The sequence below is a fragment of the Pecten maximus genome, chromosome 5, assembly GCF_902652985.1.
Source record: "Pecten maximus chromosome 5, xPecMax1.1, whole genome shotgun sequence".
Classification (NCBI taxonomy): domain Eukaryota; kingdom Metazoa; phylum Mollusca; class Bivalvia; order Pectinida; family Pectinidae; genus Pecten; species Pecten maximus.
Genome location: NC_047019.1, coordinates 45,713,157 through 45,726,160, shown reverse-complemented (window position 1 = coordinate 45,726,160; position 13,004 = coordinate 45,713,157). Strand labels below are relative to the sequence as shown.

At 41.7% G+C, this 13,004-nt stretch overlaps 1 protein-coding gene across 2 annotated transcripts in view; it reads left to right on the top strand.

Annotated features, from left to right (window-relative positions):
* Positions 1-13,004, top strand: part of LOC117328171 (probable helicase senataxin) — a 51,549-nt gene that overhangs the window by 5,605 nt on the left and 32,940 nt on the right. The window contains exons 1-6 of one of the 2 annotated variants that reach the window (XM_033885579.1): positions 629-741; positions 1,618-2,780; positions 3,103-3,832; positions 6,884-6,998; positions 11,516-11,646; positions 12,866-12,977. In XM_033885579.1, the coding sequence (XP_033741470.1) occupies positions 1,630-2,780; positions 3,103-3,832; positions 6,884-6,998; positions 11,516-11,646; positions 12,866-12,977 (2,239 nt within the window). In that variant the 5' untranslated portion in view covers positions 629-741; positions 1,618-1,629. Of the gene's footprint in view, positions 1-45; positions 742-1,617; positions 2,781-3,102; positions 3,833-6,883; positions 6,999-11,515; positions 11,647-12,865; positions 12,978-13,004 lie in introns of those variants that run through there. The other variant, XM_033885578.1, reaches the window with a different exon arrangement.

Below are 13,004 nucleotides of genomic sequence, written 5' to 3'. Positions count from 1 at the left end.
TGTGTAACTACACAGATTGAAATTTTTTTTCTCTGTCCTCAAAAGGAGAAGCATGTGCTGATAAAGACAGGAGTGAGGATTTGGCCACCTACCTGGCTGTGACTGACAGGGAACCTGCTGCCTTGTCTAGTAGATATGATGATAATGTGTATAAGGCTGACACACTTGTAGACAATATCACAGTAAGTAGCACTGAAGATGATAGGAACAAAGGCATCCAGGGGGTAAAAGCTGATAGCAAGACAATTAGCATTACTGAGGATAAACGCATTGAGGAGCAGGAGGACACGGAGCCCTACAGTGTTCCCATGCAGGATCATCTACCCGGTGATAAACGTCTTGAGAGAGAACAATCATTAAGTTCTGCAGAGAAAGATAAATCTAAAAGATTAATTTCTGTTAGAAAAACAGTTTTACCAACAGAACCTCAAAGACTGAAAACCAATAGTGAAAAAGCAGAATCATTTAGGATTGAGAAATCAACATTTTACTCCAAAAAGTCTTTAGATATCTCATATCAGCATCCAGCCGGTCAAAAACCCAGTACGAGTGGATGGCTGTCTACTTCAACATCTTTTAATTCAAAGTCTCGACCGAAGACCAAACATTCAAGGTCAAAGAAGCAGCCAAGAGTTCAGCTGGACAACTCACAGGAGATAAAGGAAAAGATGTTAGAGGCCAGGGCTCGGATGTCAAACCGACAAAAAAACCGTGAAAAACCAACTGCTCACCGAAGCACAGGTAATATACAAGTCTTTTCGATAATGAGCAAGTCTCTCTCTGGTGATAACACATCTTTCGGGTGATGTACAAATCTCTCTCATGGATAATACATTGTAGATATGTCTTTGGTAATACAGTACATGTGCACTTTTCTCAGATATGATTTACTTTTTCATACCTTTCAAATTAGACAGTCAACTGACCCAAAGGGTCAGGATGACCTATTGCTGTGTGCCGTGCACAAACTTTTCAACAGCTTTTACTTCCACTTCAAAACGGCAGAACCGATTATGATCAAATTTTTCAGGAAGATTCTGTGGCATAAGATGAATGAAAATTGTGAAGTATATGGTCACCGCCCCCTGGGCCCTGATGGGTAGGGCTAAAAGGGGTCAAATTGACTGAAATTTCAAAAGACTTCTCAAGAGCCAGTAGTGGTAGAATCAAATACTCTTCATAGATGGAAGAGTCTTGAGGTGCTCTACCAAAATTGATTGTGAAATTCAGTTTTCTGGGAGGGGATAAACTTAAATATAGTTTATATAGGGAAATATAGTTTATATAGGGAAATCACATTTTACAGCATCAGTTGTCTAATTTGCATTAGAAAGAATTTCAACTGGAGATGGGCCTGAAGAGATGACAATCTGGCTCTGAGGCTTGTATTATGCAAAATGTGGAAACAACAAAGACACAACCCAATAACAATGCATACAATATACATATCAAGTTGTCAGAAATTATTTCAAAATAAGAAAATATGGTAGTTGCTTATAATACTAATGTTTTACCCTGATTGCTTAAATATATATTCATTTGAGTGCATGTGATGTTTGATATTTTTACTAGAAACATTGTTTCAGTATTAATTACGATATTGATGTTTTTTTGTAGCTTCCACTGAATATGATACTGATGTACAACTCCCGGAATCGCAATGAGATTCTGTCCAAACAGCTGCCTCTCCTCACAATGGTTGAGCCAGCACTGAAACATACATCCGACCCTTCCCTGCCCTCCAGACAGTCTCACAAAGACAGGGTGAATATTGACGAAAAAATGAAGGAAAGTAGTGTTTCACAAACTGACAAGGACAAAGCTGAAAGTACAGAATGTGTAGAATCAAGACCACATCATGTCAGTAAATACAAGGGGAGGTTGGAAGAATCAGAGGTAGGATTCATTGAAGGTAGAAGAAATAAAGATAGACCACTGAGTTCAGAATCAGGTTCAAGTATTAAGGACAAGGAAAGGTCTCTAAGGCAAGAATCAAGTTCATCTATGCAAGAACACAGTAAGAAGGAGGAGAGCTTATCAAGGTCGTACTCGGCATCAAATAGAAAGGACGATAGAAATAAAGAGAGGTCACCAAGACCAGAATCAGGTTCAAGTAAAGATGACCACAGAAAGGAGAGGTCATCAAGTTCAGACTCGGCATCAAATAGAAAGGACGATAGAAATAAAGAGAGGTCACCAAGACCAGAATCAGGTTCAAGTAAAGATGACCACAGAAAGGAGAGGTCATCAAGTTCAGACTCGGCATCAAATAGAAAGGACGATAGAAATAAAGAGAGGTCACCAAGACCAGAATCGGGTTCAAATAAAGATGACCACAAGAAGAAGGAGAGGTCATCAAGTTCAGAGTCGGCATCAAATAGAAAGGACGATAGAAATAAAGAGAGGTCACCAAGACCAGAATCAGGTTCAAGTAAAGATGACCACAGAAAGGAGAGGTCATCAAGTTCAGACTCAGCATCAAATAGAAAGGACAATAGAAATAAAGAGAGGTCACCAAGACCAGAATCCGGTTCAAGTAAAGATGACCACAAGAAGAAGGAGAGGTCATCAAGTTCAGACTCAGCATCAAATAGAAAGGACGATAGAAATAAAGAGTGGTTACCAAGACCAGAATCGAGTTCAAGTAAAGATGACCACAGAAAGAAGGAGAGGTCATCAAGTTCCAACTCGGCATCAAATAGAAAGGACGATAGAAATAAAGAGAGGTCATCAAGACCAGAATCGAGTTCAAGTAAAGATGACCACAGAAAGAAGGAGAGGTCATCAAGTTCAGACTCAGCATCAAATAGAAAGGACGAATAGAAATAAAGAGAGGTCACCAAGACCAGAATCGGGTTCAAGTAAAGATGACCACAGAAAGAAGGAGAGGTCATCAAGTTCAGACTCAGCATCAAATAGAAAGGACGATAGAAATAAAGAGAGGTCACCAAGACCAGAATCGAGTTCAAGTAAAGATGACCACAGAAAGAAGGAGAGGTCATCAAGTTCAGACTCAGCATCAAATAGAAAGGACGATAGAAATAAAGAGAGGTCACCAAGACCAGAATCAGGTTCAAGTAAAGATGACCACAGAAAGGAGAGGTCATCAAGTTCAGACTCAGCATCAAATAGAAAGGACAATAGAAATAAAGAGAGGTCACCAAGACCAGAATCGGGTTCAAATAAAGATGACCACAGAAAGAAGGAGAGGTCTTCAAGATTGAGTTTAGATTCTATATCTGAGGAAGAGATTAAGTTTGATGAAAAACATATCTCTGATAATAATTCCAAGAAACAAGAGGGCATAAGCTGTCCCCATACCTTGTCTAAAGTGACAGGAAGCAAAGAAAATATGCCACCTGTCATGCCAGGATTGATGAGCAAAGCTGTAAGTGATGATTGTCCAGTAAGCAAGTCCTCCAAACCTCTAGCTAATGATCTGCCTGTGTTGACCAAGCCTCATATCGGAAAGATGATCCGACGTCCTGCAACATGTCCTAAATCAATTTTAGCAAAATCAAGAGATTGCACAAAGAAGCCTGGTAGAAGAGTAAAATTTACCTTGCCAGAGAAGTCGCCTATTAAGAATCAAGTCTCCTCCAGGCTAGCCAGAAGAATTATAGCACAGAAGGAACGCCTACCTATGAATCATGAGTTACGAGGGAAATCAATCAAGCCAGGTGTGACTAGTACCCAGTCTGAAGGGACAATGACAACTGTGCCCAGTTTTAAACCTAATGCAAGAACGACCCAAACTTTACCTGTAGGAATGACACCACCCTCAAGGCCACTAAACCTCATGGAGAAATGTAGCACACCAAAGCCAGGTCAGGTAAGGTGATGATCAGTGAGGTAAGAGGTGATTTCATGATGGGTGAGGTAAAACATTGTGTTTGGTGAGTTAGGTAAAATGTCATGTGACAATGGGTGAGAAAAAAATCATGTGATAATGGGCGAGGTAAAAAAAAAAGTCTTATGCTGATTGGTGAGGTAAGAGGTCATGTGATGACGGGTGAGGTTAGAGGTCAAGTGATGGGTGAGATAAAATGTTGTGTTTGATGATGGGTGAGGTAAAGGTCATATGCTAATGGGTGAGGTAAAGGTCATATGCTAATGGGTGAGGTAAAGGTCATATGCTAATGGGTGAGGTAAAGGTCATATGCTAATGGGTGAGGTAAGATTTCTGTTTGGTGATCGATGAGGTAAGTGGTTGTGTTTGGTGATTGGTGAGGTAAGTGGTTGTGTTTGGTGATTGGTGAGGTAAGTGGTTGTGTTTGGTGATCGGTGAGGTAAGTGGTTGTGTTTGGTGATTGGTGAGGTAAGTGGTTGTGTTTGGCGATTGGTGAGGTAAGTGGTTGTGTTTGGTGATTGGTGAGGTAAGTGGTTGTGTTTGGTGATTGGTGAGGTAAGTGGTTGTGTTTGATGATCGGTGAGGTAAGTGGTTGTGTTTGGTGATCTGGTGAGGTAGTGGTTGTGTTTGGTGATTGGTGATGTGGGTGTTTTTTTGGTGAGGGAAAAAAGGGTTGTTTTTGGGTGACGATGGGGAAAGGGGGTTGGTTTGGTGATTGGGAGGTAATGGTTGTTTTTGGTGATTGGGAGGTAAGAGGTCATTGAGGGGGGTGAGGTTAGGGGAAGTGAGGGTGAGAAAAAAAATGTGTTTTTGATGTGGGTGGGGTTAAAGGTCATAGCAAAGGGGTGAGGTAAAGGTCATATGCTAATGGGTGAGGTAAGTCAATGCTATGGGGAGGCGATTTTTTTTGGAGATGAGGAAGGGGTTTTTGGGATTGGGGGGGAAAGGGGTTGGGGTTTTGGTAGGTGAGGTAAGTGGTTTTGGTTGGGGGGGGAAGGGGTTTGGTTTGGTGATTGGGGAGTAAGGGTTTTTTTTGGGGGCGATTGGGGGGAAGTGGTTGTGTTTGGTGATTGGTGAGGTAAGTGGTTGTGTTTGGTGATCGGTGAGGTAAGTGGTTGTGTTTGGTGATCGGTGAGGTAAGTGGTTGTGTTTGGTGATTGGTGAGGTAAGTGGTTGTGTTTGGTGATTGGTGAGGTAAGTGGTTGTGTTTGGTGATCGTGAGGAACTAAGTGGTTGTGTTTGGTGATCGGATGAGGTAAGTGGTTGTGTTTGGTGATTGGTGAGGTAAGTGGTTGTGTTTGGTGATCGGTGAGGTAAGTGGTTGTGTTTGGTGATTGGTGAGGTAAGTGGTTGTGTTTGGCGATTGGTGAGGTAAGTGGTTGTGTTTGGTGATTGGTGAGGTAAGTGGTTGTGTTTGGTGATTGGTGAGGTAAGTGGTTGTGTTTGGTGATCGGTGAGGTAAGTGGTTGTGTTTGGTGATTGGTGAGGTAAGTGGTTGTGTTTGGTGATTGGTGAGGTAAGTGGTTGTGTTTGGTGATTGGAGAACTAAGTGGTTGTGTTTGGTGATCGATGAGGTAAGTGGTTGTGTTTGGTGATTGGTGAGGTAAGTGGTTGTGTTTGGTGATTGGTGAGGTAAGTGGTTGTGTTTGGTGATCGGTGAGGTAAGTGGTTGTGTTTGGTGATTGGTGAGGTAAGTGGTTGTGTTTGGTGATTGGTGAGGTAAGTGGTTGTGTTTGGTGATCGATGAGGTAAGTGGTTGTGTTTGGTGATTGGTGAGGTAAGTGGTTGTGTTGGTGATTGGTGAGGTAAGTGGTTGTGTTTGGTGATTGGTGAGGTAGGTGGTTGTGTTTGGTGATCGGTGAGGTAAGTGGTTGTGTTTGGTGATTGGTGAGGTAAGTGGTTGTGTTTGGTGATCGGTGAGGTAAGTGGTTGTGTTTGGTGATTGGTGAGGTAAGTGGTTGTGTTTGGTGATCGGTGAGGTAAGTGGTTGTGTTTGGTGATTGGTGAGGTAGGTGGTTGTGTTTTGTGATCGGTGAGGTAAGTGGTTGTGTTTGGTGATTGGTGAGGTAAGTGGTTGTGTTGGTGATCGGTGAGGTAAGTGGTTGTGTTTGGTGATTGGTGAGGTAAGTGGTTGTGTTTGGTGATTGGTGAGGTAAGTGGTTGTGTTTGGTGATTGGTGAGGTAAGTGGTTGTGTTTGGTGATTGGTGAGGTAAGTGGTTGTGTTTGGTGATTGGTGAGGTAAGTGGTTGTGTTTGGTGATTGGTGAGGTAAGTGGTTGTGTTTGGTGATCGGTGAGGTAAGTGGTTGTGTTTGGTGACCGATGAGGTAAGTGGTTGTGTTTGGTGATTAGTGAGGTAAGTGGTTGTGTTTGGTGATCAGTGAGGTAAGTGATTTTGTTTGGTGATCGGTGAGGTAAGTGGGTGTGTTTGGTGATTGGTGAGGTAAGTGGTTGTGTTTGGTGATCGGTGAGGTAAGTGGTTGTGTTTTGTGATTGATGAGGTAAGTGGTTGTGTTTGGTGATCGGTGAGGTAAGTGGTTGTGTTTTGTGATCGGTGAGGTTAGTGATTGTGTTTGGTGATTGGTGAGGTAGGTGGTTGTGTTTGGTGATTGGTGAGGTAAGTGGTTGTGTTTGGTGATCGGTGAGGTAAGTGGTTGTGTTTTGTGATTGGTGAGGTAAGTGGTTGTGTTTGGTGATTGATGAGGTAAGTGATTGTGTTTGGTGATTGGTGAGGTAAGTGGTTGTGTTTGGTGATCGGTCAGGTAAAAAGGTCATTTGTGAGTGAAGGATAGCATATACAAGTAACAATAAATGAGGAAGGTCATAATTAAGTCACTGTGAGATAAGATAGAGCCTTTATCTCATCAAATTCAAGTTAATTTCTTGACATGAATTGACTATTCTGCTCTTTTCAGGTCAATTTGACCTGAAAAAATATTGACCTAAAATTGACCTGAAGACATTTTGCCTGTATATGAGCTGACATGTTTATAGAAGATTTGTATAAAGACTTTGAAATGTTGCATTTTATCAGATGACCAGGCCCCTGTCAGATACAACAAAAAACACCACTCGGGGTCAGCAATACACTCTAGACAATCTCCTTGTCCAGCTTCTCAAATGGAACCCAGTCTGGCTTAAAGAACAAGGTATGGATGTGTTCTGTATAGAAAATAAGAAGCTTACAACTCCTGTAAAATGTCATTATTACTGAAAAATAATTGTTTCTGTCCTATCTATGTGTTCTGTCAGTTTGTTCACCATCATCAAGCTTTTTTTTAAAACTGATTTTAACTTATAAGTTTTATGAGTTTACATTGTTCCACCCAGTAGTTCCTTGGTCTGGGATGAGTCTATATTGGTCCAACCAGTAGTTCCTTGGTCTGGGATGAGTCTATATTGTTACACCCAGTAGTTCCTTGGTCTGGGATGAGTCTATATTGTTCCACCCAGTAGTTCCTTGGTCTGGGATGAGTCTATATTGTTACACCCAGTAGTTCCTTGGTCTGGGATGAGTCTATATTGTTACACCCAGTAGTTCCTTGGTCTGGGATGAGTCTATATTGTTCCACCCTGTAGTTCCTTGGTCTGGGATGAGTCTATATTGTTACACTCTGTAGTTCCTTGGTCTGGGATGAGTCTATATTGTTACACTCTGTAGTTCCTTGGTCTGGGATGAGTCTATATTGTTCCACCCAGTAGTTCCTTGGTCTGGGATGAGTCTATATTGTTCCACCCAGTAGTTCCTTGGTCTGGGATGAGTCTATATTGTTACACTCAGTAGTTCCTTGGTCTGGGATGAGTCTATATTGTTCCACCCAGTAGTTCCTTGGTCTGGGATGAGTCTATATTGTTCCACCCAGTAGTTCCTTGGTCTGGGATGAGTCTATATTGTTCCACCCAGTAGTTCCTTGGTCTGGGATGAGTCTATATTGTTCCACCCAGTAGTTCCTTGGTCTGGGATGAGTCTATATTGTTCCACCCAGTAGTTCCTTGGTCTGGGATGAGTCTATATTGTTACACCCTGTAGTTCCTTGGTCTGGGATGAGTCTATATTGTTCCACCCAGTAGTTCCTTGGTCTGGGATGAGTCTATATTGTTCCACCAGTAGTTCCTTGGTCTGGGATGAGTCTATATTGTTCCACCCAGTAGTTCCTTGGTCTGGGATGAGTCTATATTGTTCCACCCAGTAGTTCCTTGGTCTGGGATGAGTCTATATTGTTCCACCCAGTAGTTCCTTGGTCTGGGATGAGTCTATATTGTTCCACCCAGTAGTTCCTTGGTCTGGGATGATGAGTCTATATTGTTCCACCCAGTAGTTCCTTGGTCTGGGATGAGTCTATATTGTTCCACCCATGTAGTTCCTTGGTCTGGGATGAGTCTATATTGTTCCACTCAGTAGTTCCTTGGTCTGGGATGAGTCTATATTGTTCCACCCAGTAGTTCCTTGGTCTGGGATGAGTCTATATTGTTCCACCCAGTAGTTCCTTGGTCTGGGATGAGTCTATATTGTTCCACCCAGTAGTTCCTTGGTCTGGGATGAGTCTATATTGTTCCACCCTGTAGTTCCTTGGTCTGGGATGAGTCTATATTGTTCCACCCAGTAGTTCCTTGGTCTGGGATGAGTCTATATTGTTCCACCCTGTAGTTCCTTGGTCTGGGATGAGTCTATATTGTTACACCCAGTAGTTCCTTGGTCTGGGATGAGTCTATATTGTTACACCTAGTAGTTCCTTGGTCTGGGATGAGTCTATATTGTTACACCCAGTAGTTCCTTGGTCTGGGATGAGTCTATATTGTTCCACCCTGTAGTTCCTTGGTCTGGGATGAGTCTATATTGTTACACCCTGTAGTTCCTTGGTCTGGGATGAGTCTATATTGTTACACCCAGTAGTTCCTTGGTCTGGGATGAGTCTATATTGTTCCACCCAGTAGTTCCTTGGTCTGGGATGAGTCTATATTGTTCCACCCAGTAGTTCCTTGGTCTGGGATGAGTCTATATTGTTCCACCCAGTAGTTCCTTGGTCTGGGATGAGTCTATATTGTTACACTCTGTAGTTCCTTGGTCTGGGATGAGTCTATATTGTTCCACCCAGTAGTTCCTTGGTCTGGGATGAGTCTATATTGTTACACCCAGTAGTTCCTTGGTCTGGGATGAGTCTATATTGTTACACCCAGTAGTTCCTTGGTCTGGGATGAGTCTATATTGTTCCACCCAGTAGTTCCTTGGTCTGGGATGAGTCTATATTGTTACACTCTGTAGTTCCTTGGTCTGGGATGAGTCTATATTGTTACACTCTGTAGTTCCTTGGTCTGGGATGAGTCTATATTGTTACACCCAGTAGTTCCTTGGTCTGGGATGAGTCTATATTGTTCCACCCAGTAGTTCCTTGGTCTGGGATGAGTCTATATTGTTCCACCCAGTAGTTCCTCGGTCTGGGATGAGTCTATATTGTTACACCCAGTAGTTCCTTGGTCTGGGATGAGTCTATATTGTTACACTCTGTAGTTCCTTGGTCTGGGATGAGTCTATATTGTTCCACCCAGTAGTTCCTTGGTCTGGGATGAGTCTATATTGTTACACCCTGTAGTTCCTTGGTCTGGGATGAGTCTATATTGTTCTACCCAGTAGTTCCTTGGTCTGGGATGAGTCTATATTGTTCCACCCTGTAGTTCCTTGGTCTGGATGAGTCTATATTGTTACACCCTGTAGTTCCTTGGTCTGGGATGAGTCTATATTGTTCCACCCTGTAGTTCCTTGGTCTGGGATGAGTCTATATTGTTCCACCCTGTAGTTCCTTGGTCTGGGATGAGTCTATATTGTTCCACCCAGTAGTTCCTTGGTCTGGGATGAGTCTATATTGTTCCACCCAGTAGTTCCTTGGTCTGGGATGAGTCTATATTGTTCCACCCAGTAGTTCCTTGGTCTGGGATGAGTCTATATTGTTCCACCCAGTAGTTCCTTGGTCTGGGATGAGTCTATATTGTTCCACCCAGTAGTTCCTTGGTCTGGGATGAGTCTATATTGTTCCACCCTGTAGTTCTCATGTTGGCACTCCTAAGACTTGCCTTAGCTATATTAACTTTAAATGAAATGTAATAGATCAAAGGTGAAGTCACTTTATTATAGACTTTCCCAGTACCTTAATTTCTATTGTATTGCACTAGGGCTATATGAAAATGCATTCTACAGACTTTCTGATGAAGGGGGTTATCTGATGAAGCGGGCTATCAGATGAAGGGGGCTATCTGATGAAGTGGGCTATCTGATGAAGCAGGTTACCTGATGAAGGGGGTTATCTGATGAAGCGGTTATCTGATGAAGCAGGTTATCTGATGAAGGGGGTTATCTGATGAAGTGGGCTATCTGATGAAATGGGCTATCTGATGAAGCGGGCTATCTGATGAAGTGGGCTATCTGATGAAGCAGGTTATCTGATGAAGCGGGCTATCTGATGAAGCGGGCTATCTGATGAAGCGGGTTACCTGATGAAGGGGGCTATCTGATGAAGCAGGCTATCTGATGAAGTGGGTTATCTGATGAAGTGGCTCTCTGATGAAGTGGGCTATCTGATAAAGTGGGCTATCTGATGAAGTGCGCTATCTGATGAAGCAGGCTATCTGATGAAGTGCGCTATCTGATGAAGCAGGCTATCTGATGAAGTGGCTATCTGATGAAGCAGGCTATCTGATGAAGTGGCTATCTGATGAAGCAGGCTATCTGATGAAGGGGGTTATCTGATGAAGCAGGCTATCTGATGAAGTGGCTATCTGATGAAGCAGGCTATCTGATGAAGTGGCTATCTGATGAAGCAGGCTATCTGATGAAGTGGCTATCTGATGAAGCAGGCTATCTGATGAAGTGGCTATCTGATGAAGCGGGTTATCTGATGAAGCGGGTTATCTGACGAAGCAGGTTATCTGACAAAATGTTTTCCAAAAAATAATTTTAACTGCAGGCTATATGATACTTCCATGTTAGCTTTTTGTGTTTCCCTTGTGTACTATCAGGTGCGGACATTAATGTGCTACATTTACCAGAGTGTGGACATATCAGGTCAAAACAACTCACAAGTAGATCTAGAAATATGTTTTTTAACACTTTTCACTTTTCAAGGCAATATAGGTCTCAACTGTGAGAGCTAAACACACACAGCAAGGGTTTTCCCTGATGGTGAACTTAATTGATTATCAGATAACCCGTGGACAATACACTGGAGTGGGCTATCTGTAGATTTTAAATTATAAAACCATTATTTTGGCTTGTGCAGGCAATCTAATAGAACTGGCAATACTCAAGAAATTATGGTAGCGCTTCAGTCTAGTCATTCAAGAGGGCATATTTCCGAAGAAAAATTATGAAACTTCTTTAATCTAAACTTAACTTACCATTTAATTTTCAACTGTTAGAGTGCATTCTTAATTCTTATTGATCCAAGTTCAAGGTATCTAAGCTGGATTAAAATGTACTGTCCCTTGTACCACATTCCTGTAATTTATTTTATATATGTTATTTTCATCACTTACAAAATCATTGAAATATATTCAGATTTGTACAAAAGCTAGTTAATGAAGTTTATTTGATGTCATTAATTAATGTAGAAATCCTACTAAAGAAATAAAGGTAGAAGGTTTCATAACTGATAATCTCACTTTTATTTTGTAGAGAAGTGCCAAGGCCCACCACCTGACATTGAACAAGAAAACCCTCTACTTCCCCTGAGCGAGGCCTATAGCAAGTTTGATGACTACATCCAACTCTTCACTCCTCACATACTAATGGAGACGTGGGAAACTGTACGTTTTGGTGTCTGTTTTGATAACTCCTCACTCCACACATACTAATGGAGATGTGGGAAACTGTACGTTTTGGTGTCTGTTTTGATAACTCTTCACTCCTCACATACTAATGGAGATGTGGGAAACTGTACATTTTGGTGTCTGTTTTGATAACTCTTCACTCCTCACATACTAATGGAGATGTGGGAAACTGTACATTTTGGTGTCTGTTTTGATGAATCTTTACTCCACACATACTAATGGAGACGTGGGAAACTACGTTTTGGTGTCTGTTTTGATATCTCTACACTCCACACATACTAATGGAGATGTGGGAAACTACGTTTTGGTGTCTGTTTTGATAACTCTACACTCCACACATACTAATGGAGATGTGGGAAACTACGAACTCTTCACTCCACACATACTAATGGAGATATCGGAAACTGTACGTTTTGGTGTCTGTTTTGATTACTCCTCACTCCACACATACTAATGGAGATGTGGGAAACTGTACGTTTTGGTGTCTGTTTTGATTACTCTTCACTCCACACATACTAATGGAGATGTGGGAAACTGTACGTTTTGGTGTCTGTTTTGATTACTCCTCACTCCACACATACTAATGGAGATGTGGGAAACTGTACGTTTTGGTGTCTGTTTTGATAACTCTTTACTCCTCACATACTAATGGAGATGTGGGAAACTGTACGTTTTGGTGTCTGTTTTGATAACTCTTCACTCCACACATACTAATGGAGATGTGGGAAACTACGAACTCTTCACTCCACACATACTAATGGAGATATCGGAAACTGTACGTTTTGGTGTCTGTTTGATTACTCTCACTCCACACATACTAATGGAGATTGGGGAAACTGTACGTTTTGGTGTCTGTTTTGATAACTCTTTACTCCTCACATACTAATGGAGATGTGGGAAACTGTACGTTTTGGTGTCTGTTTTGATAACTCTTCACTCCACACATACTAATGGAGATGTGGGAAACTGTACATTTGATATACATATATATATATAGTCCTTTAATAATTATACATTACATATACTTTATTTTGTCTGTTTGATGTGGAGAAGGGGCACATAATTTTGAGACTTACATTCTAGTTTAAATATTGTCATAGACAAGATGTTGTCCTTCTGATAACGGTTAGTATACAGGAAATTGTTAGTTAATGTGTTATAAGTTTGTTATAGAGATTTGATGTTGACTTTGTAGGCAGTTTGTGGCTACAAGGAGAGAGTGATATCTGGTGAACCCAAACATAGAGTTCACCTGTCTGCTGTACAGCCATCTGCTGACAAAAGGTTTCTCCACTATACTTGGAACGGTCAGTATTACAAACAGTTGGTCATAC